At 32.0% G+C, this 11,802-nt stretch overlaps 1 protein-coding gene across 4 annotated transcripts in view; it reads right to left on the bottom strand.

Moving 5' to 3' along the window:
• Window positions 1–867: 867 nt before the first annotated feature.
• Window positions 868–11,802, bottom strand: part of LOC106056549 (contactin-like) — a 37,629-nt gene continuing 26,694 nt past the window's right edge. For all 4 annotated transcript variants that reach the window (XM_056028225.1, XM_056028227.1, XM_056028228.1 and 1 more), the window contains exons 16-22: window positions 8,078–8,179; window positions 6,701–6,893; window positions 6,438–6,559; window positions 5,742–5,946; window positions 5,143–5,258; window positions 1,600–1,780; window positions 868–1,463 (exon numbers count right to left, since the gene is read on the bottom strand). In XM_056028225.1, the coding sequence (XP_055884200.1) occupies window positions 1,339–1,463; window positions 1,600–1,780; window positions 5,143–5,258; window positions 5,742–5,946; window positions 6,438–6,559; window positions 6,701–6,893; window positions 8,078–8,179 (1,044 nt within the window). In that variant the 3' untranslated portion in view covers window positions 868–1,338. The remainder of the gene's footprint in view (window positions 1,464–1,599; window positions 1,781–5,142; window positions 5,259–5,741; window positions 5,947–6,437; window positions 6,560–6,700; window positions 6,894–8,077; window positions 8,180–11,802) is intronic.

Below are 11,802 nucleotides of genomic sequence, written 5' to 3'. Positions count from 1 at the left end.
CACATGTTGGTCAAACTAGATGTAAATACATACAAAAAAAGAAATGTGTTTAAAAATCATAAATATATGTACCAAAATTTCAAAGGGATAAATATATTTTCATAAAATATTTCACTCTGCTTTTCAAATGTCCATCTCAAGCATTTGTTCTCAGATCAAAGCTTGTAAAAATGATATATACATATATTAAACATAAATGAATAACAGCACCAGGGACCAAGTTTTTTAAGAGAGAAAGTAGTGAATTAAAATGTTACGAACATGCCTAACGGCTGTCTGTGTCGGCTCTATCGAAGTTGTTAGTGAACGGATGCTGCGAGGGTGGGGGAGGGGCTAGCTGGAGCTTGTGACCTTTGACCACTGGGGTGGTAATTTGCATACGGGCGAAATGACTCTGGATCAGAAGAATGTTTTTTGGACATTCCGATGGTCTAGAGGCTAGTTTCGCTTGGTGCGTTATCGCTAGGCGGTGGTGTCGAATCCAGTGTCACAGGTTCGAGCCTCGGTCGGCGCATGCCCTTATTTTCGTAACATTTTAATTCACTACTTTCTCTCTTAAAAAACTTGGTCCCTGGTGCTGTTATTCATTTATGTTTAATATATGTATGTATCATTTGTTTCAGCACCTAGCTTCAACTCTATGTTTACATTTAAAAATGATATAATATCAATTTTTTTTTTTACAGAAGAGAAATAAAAAAAAAATCAATAAAAAAGTGGAGATTAGACAATAGAGTCAGATCTACAACAGAGAGTCAGGGCATGGAGACATAAAGCCCAGGATAGATCAGAATGGGAAGATGTGCTAGAGCAGGCCGGGGTGGAGTGCCACTGGAATCAATGGATGGAGATTAAACAATTTCTTTGGTTCATGTCCATATCTATATTGTTACAAAGTTTTGACCAATTTTGATGTTATCATTTATCAGTGACACTCAAAAAAAATAATTGCAAGTACAAAAAACATAACCTAAGAAATTTACTTATAAAATGTGTTGTACATAATTGTTCAATTGGTGTGTTGGATCAAGATCTTTGAAATTTTTTATTACAAAACCAGATGTGTGTGTTGTGCTTGTACTTTATAAGAAACCATCATAATCTAAACACATTTCATGTATGGATCATTGAAGCAGCCTTGTGTTCAAAACATTCAAAATTCTGTCCGGCAAGATGTAACAAAACATTGATGTTCAGCTTCTAGAAGCTCTACATGGTTCAAACAAAAATTACTAAAATATTGAACAAAGAAATAACTAGATATTCATTATTGAATTTGGCATAAAAATTTGGAAGTTTAAAACAGAAAAATAATTTCTATGAAATAAAACTTGTTATTTAAAAGTTTAAGTTAAAAAGAATAAAAGTGACTGAAATGATAAACAATGTGATCAAAGAGGGCTTTAGAATTGAGACTCCAGCAAAAATGTCAGTTGTTTCTGCATTAATTTGAATCTGGCCATCTGAAATAAAAACACACAAACAAATTATTTTCAAATTTTGTTATACTGATGTACACTGGTTTACCTAAATCAAATTGCTTGTATATTTTTATGACAAATAAGGGAAGTAAGTACTACAAAATCAGAATGAACTCACCTCCTACTGTGAAATAAACTGAGGGAGAACTTCTTTTTCCTTGACCAGCTCGACTGTAGGCAAATATCCTAAGCTGATATAACTCACTGGAGCTCAGGTTACGAATGACTCCAGTGCTCAACATACCAAAGTCAACTTCTCTAGCACTGTGAAGATTTTCATATGCTTTCCATACTTGAACCTAGGAAATAACAAATGGGAAAACATAAATACAGAGTGCTATTGAAAAATACATGGCTAGTATCATTATACATACCCACATATATATATATATATATTGTAATAACTTAAGTGAGGCAACTCAACGAGACATAGACGTTTATTTACACGACATCACAGATACACAAAACATCTTCTATCTTAGGCACAGTCTTTTCATTATGGCTCTCAACTTGGGTGGAAATCATTCTCTCTCTTCCTAATGTTGACATCCTTCTCAGTCTAGTTTATCACAGTGCGCACCTTCTAGCTTAGATGGCGGTGCGCATGGCAGAGTTATAACAATATATATATGTATATGTATTAGGGGTGCACCGGATAGTACTTTTTGATATCCGGCCGGGGCCGGATATGACCGGATAGTAAAATTTGATATTCGGCCGGGGTCGGAGTCGGATACCTAATTGTCTTGTTAATAGTTTGTGTTGCTGAACATTTTACGAAACTGTTAAATAACATACCTAAATTACCTATATTGGTTGGTTTTATTTTTTTTCCTTTTATATACCTTATTGTTTTAAACTCTGTTACTGATTGATTTATTCAAACTTAACTGTATTTCTAAAAATCTGTATAGCATGAGTGTGTCTGTGTGTATGTAACATGCCACCAACTGTAAAGGATGTGTGTAGGAAGGTCAATGTAAATAATGTTAGTTCAATTTATTTTATGCGATTTTAAAATTTACTGTAAGGTTTTCGGTTATTTATTAAGTCAAAAGAATTAAACAATGAAATTAGCTTTCTTTGTAAAGATTTTAATACAAACAAAAATACACACACGCAAACATGCACATCTTTGTTTTATTTTATTGTGCAAAGAACGTACGTAACAAACATTAAATGCAAAGAACGTATGTTAGAAACATCTTTCTTAATTAATACTTATTAATTATTTTATCCGTGGTTTCAGTAACTGTTACAAAAGGGAACCATAGTAAGCCTATGGATGTCAGGTGTGTAAAAGTTGTCCTAGCCTGATACACAGTGGCTAAGTACGCATCTTAAGTAAAAAAAAAAAAATAATAACAAGGAGTTAATAGACTGTCACAAATTATTAAGAATATTGTTATCAAATCAAGACACTTAACTGCAGGAGTAATATTCAAGTTAACACGTTAGAAAAATTATTTAACGTTAATATTTATTACTTAAGAGCAAAATGATTTCAAGTAAAACCAAGAAAATAATATACAAAACTATAATAAGACCAGCAGCAATGTATGGAAGTGAGACCTGGACACTGACAAAGACATCTGAAAATTTACTTAACACTTGGGAAAGAAAAATTCTTAGGAAAATCTATGGTGCCATACAGGATGAAACAGGGTGGAGGACACGCACTAACCATGAGTTATATCAATTATATGAAGACCCACCAATAGTGAACGAAATAAAAAAGAACAGACTACGTTGGGCAGGTCACCTTGAAAGAATGTCAGACAACAGAGGGGCGAAAATCGTATACAGGCAAAAACCAAAAGGCAGGCGACCCAAAGGCAGACCCCGAATGCGATGGATAGATGACGTGGAAGCAGATCTGAAGCAGCTTGGGGTTAGGGCGTGGAGACGAAAGGCCCAGGAGAGATCTCAATGGAAGGATGTGTTAAAGCAGGCCAGAGCCCTCCATGGGCTGTAGCGCCACTGGGATGGATGGATTTATTGACAGTGTAATATCCTTTGTTAGCACGTTGCGTTTTTTTCATTCTGGCTTAAAAATGGTCAATGTCTATCAATAAATTGGGTGTCAAGGACCAAAGAAATAAACTAAAAGTCACTCGTTTAGGTGCGTGTGATCTTTAGTCCAGCTTACTAATTGAGATTTATGTTCAAGTAACTTAGCACACTTGAAAAGTTGTGGCCTCTAGCCCAACCACGTGATTAAGATTTTTTCTCCAAATAAGCAAACTCTTTGTCCGGATACCCGTGTAGATGTTTGGCTTGAAGTCCAGTCCCCCCCCCCCCCAATTAGGATTAACTACTAAGTAAACAAACATAGTTCCCTCGTGTGACCTGTAGAGAGTGCTTACGTCCATCGTATCTGACTTGGGGTCACCTGTCAATCAATGAACTCAATGTGATGAACTAAACAAATAAAAGGGGGAGGGAGTTCATCTGGAAATATACCTAGTTACCTTAGAGGTGTGGCTCTTGTAGTCCAGCCCCCCTAATAAAGATTAACTACTAAATAAACAAACTCAGTTCCCTCGAAAGGTGTGACCTCTAGAGACATTAAACCTAGGTCCATCGTATTTAACTTGTGGTCACAAGCCCATAAAAAAAAACTCAATGTGATGGACTAAACAAATAAAAGGGGTGGGAGTTGTTCATCTCTACCTCTGGAGATATACTCGCACAGCTAGACAGACGTCTGGTCAGCATGACGTAGTCAAGGAATGTAGCATTTTAACATGTTAACTAACCTACTCAAAGGTCAAGACAAATTGAAAAAAGTGTCAGCCATTGCTGCTCTGTATGTAAAGCGCATTTATGATGTAAAGTTTCATTTCTATTTATATTAAGTTATTAACACGCCTTGTCTTTATAATAAACGACGTTAGGTGCATATTCATAATGGCTCTATTTTTAAGCACATTATTTTGTTTTAATATAAACATTAATACATTCTACAACAGACATTAATGGAACGAGGTCCACTTTATGCATATTAAATAGGTGTATTTTTTACTATCCGGTTTACTATCCGGTAGTGATATCCGGCCGGAGCCGAATAGCACCGGATAGTAAAAAATGTCGGATATTCGGCAGAAGCTGGAGCGACTATCCGGTGCACCCCTAATATGTATGTATGTATGTATATATATATATGGCTTCATATTTCTCTAAAGACAATGGGTGCACCCAGATTAAACTTAATATACATTTAGCTTTGAACCAACATCTATGCTAAATATTTTGATGCTGAGTATTTTGATGCTGGTTTATATCTCTTTTTGTGTCCTTAGTGATCTCTCCTTCAATGATTCAAAACTATCAAAAGCAATACATTAGGATACTATTTCTATAGACATTGTGTAAAACTCTGTCAGGCTAAAGTATGAATCATCAATTTCAAATTCTCAAACTAGTTTTGCAACCTTCAACATGGTTTCAAGCAAGTAGAGTAAATTAAAAGTAAATTTCATTCATATCCTGAATGTCAATGACTATTTTCCCAAATGGTCTAAGCTTGGATTCTCATCTATACATTTCAAATTTCAAAAGGGAATGAACCATCATAAATATCTACACAATATAGACAACAAATTATCTTTCTATCTACACACAATAAACAACAAACTATCTTTCTATCTACACACACTACCTTATAGCCTAACAATGGTTCTTCTCTCTTCTGTGTACTTATTCCTCTGAAATTGACACGCACACCAAAGCCTTCTATAGAATAGACATAGACTTCTGTTGGGTACTGACTGGCCACTAAATTAGAAAAACAAAACAAAAAATTATAAATATTTTTTAATCATTTTATTAAGGTTTATTAGTTTCTCTACAAGGGAAAGAAAAGTTTAGTAGAGTTTGCCGATTTCTGAGGGCAGTAGATTTCTGGAAAACTGTTTAGTAGGTAACATAAAAATCCTTTCCTATATCTCTATATCAGATGTTAACAAGATTGAGGTCAATTTACCAAGATTCACATAATCTTAATTTAATTACATGTCAATATCTAGAATCTCACTTTTAAAAAAAATATTTCTTCAAGGTTCTAAGAGAAAACTATGATTAAATACTGGTCACTATAAAGTTTTAATTATGCATGAGTCCTTCATTTGTAATAGAAAACATGAACTTATTAACTACTGAACACACCATAAACAACAATTTCAAAAAAATTTAAGTGTAGACTATCCTACTGAACAGTGAACCCTGTCTGGTAAGGTGACTAGCTTATAAAGATCTTACTTCTGTTCCATGTTTGCTGGTCATAGGTTGAGCTCTTAGGTCCATTACCAGCCGAGGAATACACTTGGACATTGAAATTGTACCAGATGGTTGGCTCTAAGCCAATGATCAGGCCTCTATCTAGATTGGTTTGCCCTGGTTTTAACTCAATTATGTTTTGTCTGGCATCTGCTTCAACTTCATTGGTCTTATTCCAATAATTGATCTACAAAATCCAAATATTAAAGACTTTATATGGAATGCAAAGTGGGATTTTAGTTAAAATTTTCATGATAAATGTTTGATTCTAGACAATGTCAATATATAAAAATTAGTATTTCCACAATGCATTTTTTATTCTAGACAATGTTTATATATAAAAACCATTGTTTCCAACTAAATAATAAAAATGAGTTTGTGCTACAAGCAAAAGAGCTTAGAAATGTCATTTTACAGAGCTAAAAAGTGCACATAATTTATTGTGCACCTTCTAAATTACTTAATTAATCAACTCTTCCTATCTACTGTACATCAAATACACCAAAAAGCTATTTATAGTTATCCACTATAGATAAAAATCTTCAATGTCATTTAAAGAATGCATAATAAAGAAATAAAACTATCTGCTATTTGCTAAAATGCCTTCTCCATTGAAAAGAGGAGTTTATCTAAAAATGCAAACCAGACTGTTAAATAATAGCTTCTGCAATGACAAACCTTGTATCCTTTGATTTTTCCTCTAACACTTTCTCTAGTATTCGGCACTGGTTTCCATGTCACCATTAATGCTGTGCCGTTATAAGGTTTGGCCTTGACACTTTCAGGGGCACCAATAGGCACTAAAAAAAAATTTGTAGTGAACATGTGAAAAACTAAATAACTAGGCTTTTAAGTGAAACAGCAGGAAAAATGTAAATAGTAAAAGCTATGCCACCTGCTTTCTTCAGCTGCCATGACAATTTAAAAGCTATGCAACCTACTTTCTTCAGCTGACATGACAACTGCTTCTGGTGTAATTGGTCCTTCGCCATAGTCATTTATAGCTTGTATTGTGACTTGGTAGGGAGTGTAAAACATCTGCTGACCTACTTGCTCGACATATTTACAGACATACACCAAACCAGTTTTAAAATCAGGCAGGTTCCTACATGCAGAATCATGAGCAACAATAATCTGGACAAAAAAAAAAAACAACTTTGCAACAGTACTTTCAATTATGATAATTATAATAGGCGATATTTTAGGCATGTCACAATTATGTATGTTAAAAAAGGGAGACTTTAATTAGAATAAAACTTATAAGAAAAAAAGTATACAAATCAGTGAAACTAAACTTGAGTTTGAACTACAAAGGAGACCAAGAATTACTCAGCACTGAATAAAAATGAAAAATCAAGACTAAGACTAAGACTGCTTTATTGATCCTTACGGAAATTTGTTGTGATTACAAGGACTCGTTTCTCATATAAAGACAACACAACAGAAAAATATACATAAATACAACAGACAACATAAAGAGTTCATTCAGTGACTACAAACAGGTATCTTGGTGAAAGTACTAAATAAAGAAAAAACTTAATGTAAATTTTAGCAGACAATTAGATGAATAAGAAGAAGTAGACTCAAAAAGGCAGACTAATAAAAACACAGCAGAAGCCAACATTAAACTATTTTGAGGTTAAACCGTTATCCCAGGAAATAAAGAATTGCACTTATTACTGGTGCTTCATATACTTTGATAAGGTTGTAAAAGATGGACCTGAATTCAAACTTTTGTGTAAAACCAAAATCTATTAAAAATGTAAAAAAAAAATGGATTTGGATAGTAAATTTCAAATTTTGACAGGTAAATATGTACAGCTCCTCAAAACTGTGAAGAGATGTACATTGGGATAGTTTAGACATTCATGATGTAAAGGTTAACCTTTACCTTACAGTAGAGGAAACATGAAACAGAGTTGCCAGATGAGTGGCGAGTTTGGCATCATGAAGGAGTAAACTACATTTATATTGAAGATTTAATGATTCACATATGGTTTCTGACAAGAAGAAGCAGATAACTTTTATAGCACAGATAATCACATCATCCCAACAGTATTTGTCAAGGTTTAAATAGTGATGAAATAAGGATACAGGCTAGTTAGATTTTTTCCAGACAAAAACAATTTTTACTTTGAAAATTCACTTTGCATTGTAAAAAATGACAGCAACTATTGTGTCTAATGAGTGAAAAAAAGTAAAAACTGATAATTACTCAAATTAAGACAAAAATTAGTAATGGTTGAATTTTTTTTTAAATATTTAAAAATATGAAACTCTTAATAGGGTCTATAGCCAGATTAGACTAAATTACATACAGTTCTCCATTTGGATGTATCTGATTGACCCCCAGCTTGCAGTGTCCTCCATGAAACTTTATACTTCAGATTTTCTCCATTGTGGTCTTCTTTAGGGAGAGGCTGTCAACAATGAAAACTTTCAAATTGAAGGAAATTCACACAAGTCCATTTAGTAATAATATTAAAAGAAAGAAATGTTGAATAAAATAGAACAAATAGTACAGAATAAATCTTTGCTGTCCTTATGTTCTTAACTTTCAAAATGTCTAAAGTCTCACAATAAAAATACATTCAGTCAAACGAGTTGAAGCAATAAAGGTAGATAATTCCTAGAGTGAATGTTCAAATAACAGCTGGACTAGATTTTATATGAAATTAATAGCAAGAAGGTTCATGTATGATTTAAGGACATTTTCATTTCAGTTTATAGAAATATGAAAGCAAGTTCAATTAATTTAATAATTCAAAAATAGTTACTTTTAGGTCATTTTAACCTTGTGTTATTTCAATGTTAGTTTACTAAAAATGAATCAAGTTCATCCAACAATATATTAAAGATCAAAAAGATTTAGCTTTAAAAGTACAGAAATGTCTGAAAATGTCATTGTATCTAATTTTATAACAAAATGTTTAAACCAAAGTAATATGAGAATAACCTATGTATTGCTGTTTAGTTTTTATAACAATTAGGATGAAAAACAGTCATAATAGCCTAAGAAGTAATGGAATTATTAGCTTTTAACAATCAATTTATAAATTGTATCTGCTTACTACAAACCCAAGATACCATTATTATATTTTTTTGTATGATATTTTTTTAATAACATTAATAAATATAATGTTATAACATTTGCATGTTTTTGTGTCTGTTTTTCTTTTTTTCAATTTGAACAAGCTCTCAGATTCTGTGGACATAAGCTATACTTGCAAGATAAAATTGCATGACAGAAGTAGATGTGTAGAAAAAACCTACTGAATCTTTTTTTCATTCTCTGACAAGGTTTAGTGGATGTTAAAGAGGCTAATGTCTTAATAACAACATGTTTAATGTAACACCAAAAGCCTCATATAAATTGGATATTATTTCATCCAAGTTAAAGGAAATATTCTATTAATTCTGATATTATTGGCTTATCCATGGTAAACAGTATTAAAATGGCTGTTGCAAAATAGTAAAATTAAAAAGCTAAAGAAATGGAGGATGTTTATTTAACTGAGATTTTTAAAAATCAAAATCAACAAATGAATTTTTTGTTTTATATATAAATTCTACCATTTGAAATGAGCTTAGAAATAAGCCTTATAATTCAATATCTGTTATATCCAAATACAGAAAAGCAATTTAAAGAAAAGGGGATACATTTCTGAATAAGAAGAAGCCTCAGTTTATAACTTACCCACTTAAAAAAAAATCAACTGAATATAATCAAAATAAAATGAATATAAATATGTTATTTTCTTAAGTCATTTTACATCACAACATCTAAAGAAAAAAAAAATATGTGATATTATTGTGAGCAACCATGATACCATAAGTTTAAATTATAAAACAATTTTATGGGAAAAAAAAAGAAAGTGGCATAATTCTTGATTAACTTTCATGAAAAATAACCAAATGGAAAAGTTCATTATGATATCAAACCATTTTTTTCCAATACAAAGCCAAATAAATATGTCTTTCATTGAAAGCACCATTAAATCATAGAATAACCTAATCCTATTCAGCAAAACTCAGAATTTTGTCATATTAAAAGTTGAAATGAAAATAGATTATAAAACACTAACTGACTACTATAATTACTGAAAAAGATTTACATTTCTCAAAAGAATATTGAAAAAAAAAAAATTAATTTTCAATTTTAATATACTGGTAAAAAGAATCACACAAAAGTCATTCCATTTAAGAAGGTGCAAATTTATAATAAACAGAAGGTTAGTGAAGAAAATGACAAAATAAATTATTATGAAAGAATTTCATTTTGCCATTTATATATAAAACCTGAGGTGAAAGTAAGATTTGAAGTAATAGACATTAGTCAAGAAAAGACACAGCAGAATGCTTCGGAATAAACATAAATAGAATCCAAGGCAGAAGACAAGTTACCACAGGAATTTCCTGATATATGTTATGCTCTTCCGCTGTGTTTAGTACTTGAAAATGTAACTAAGTCCAACTGGAGGTAACACTGAACTCAATACTGGAACAGGTAACACAGACAGGCCAACAATCGATAAATAGAGTCGACGCTGGTGTTGAAACAACAAACACTTTTAATACTTAATACGGGAACCGTCCGATGTCCTCTATTACTAGCTGTCTATATAATTCTTCTTATTCTTACTGTAAATAAGAAAACATCTTGATTCTAAAGCGTCACCTAGAGAGTTCGTGTTTTTAACTATCTGTCACGTCACTTGTCACTAAGTAAAACTTTCCCCTTATTCCCGAAACAAATAACTAAATTCTAATCATATCATAACATATGCTAAAAAAAACAAAAACTGGAACATTACCAGGAGAATACAAAATTCCATTGAAGTAAAAAAAATTGTGCTTCTAGTTGACTACTTCTCAAAGTTTTTGGATGCCACAGAACTCTCACATGAGACTACATCAGAAATGATTCAAGCAATGAAGAATATCTTCTTATCCCATGAATACCGACAATATTAAGGTCAGATAGTAGACCATTATTAGCTTCAAGAGAATTTATGAATTTCTGTAAATCATATGGAATTGAGCATGAAATGTTGAGACCTCATTTCAGAATTCAAATAGTGAGGCTGAAAGAGCTATACAGACTATAAGGAAACTGGATGAAAAACGAAGACAAATTTCTGTCACAATTAGACTATAGAACTACTCCACCGACTAGTAAATATCAATTTGTCACCAGCACAATTCCTCATGGGACTCTGACCAAGAAATGTATTACCTTCATATGAGGAAATACTCATACCATTAGATCTTAAGGTGATGAAGAAACACTTTATCTTTGAATAGTTTGTTACTTATTGTGATAAATGGATTTTATGAATTAAAGAAATGAAAGGTAAGATATTGGTATTTATGTACATTTGCACACTAGTGCATCAGTGCAACATTGCTTGTGTTAACATAATAAAAAAAGTTCCCAATATGTCTTCCCCACAGACCTATATAGATTATATCTAGAAAGGCTATGGAGATCTTTTAAAACTTCGAAAAAGCTGAAACAAGGCGTTTTTGTAAAGTGGAAGTAAATTGTTTTTCAACCCTAACCTATGTAAATATACTTTAAGGATTAGATCTAGTAATTGAACATTGACAATCAGAACACTCTTGCCTCATAATTAGATCTATTATTTTGCTATTTTTAGATACAAAATCTAAAAAGATCTAGGTAATCAATGTACATAAGATGATTAAATCAACAGACATGAATTATTTGGATCTAGGATTTTTTAAACATTATTTCAATGAAAAATAACAGGAAATGGCTTTATTCCAATTATATATTTGTGTGATTATATAGTTCTGTGATTAAAAGCCTATTCTATTTCAAATCTTAGAAAATGGTATTGCGTTATTTCTAAATTTTGCAAACTGAAGATCATTACTTTTCTAAGATTGATATTTGGGGCGACTTCCCTTACAGCTTGAAAAAGAGTTACATATATAACAATATATATATAGAGAGAGGTCTGTGAATTGATCAAAGAAATAGATAAGAATTTCTTTCCGTTCCAGTCTAGATATAATA

The sequence above is a fragment of the Biomphalaria glabrata genome, chromosome 4 (assembly GCF_947242115.1).
Source record: "Biomphalaria glabrata chromosome 4, xgBioGlab47.1, whole genome shotgun sequence".
NCBI classification, from domain to species: domain Eukaryota; kingdom Metazoa; phylum Mollusca; class Gastropoda; family Planorbidae; genus Biomphalaria; species Biomphalaria glabrata.
This window is presented reverse-complemented; position numbering and strand designations above follow the sequence as displayed.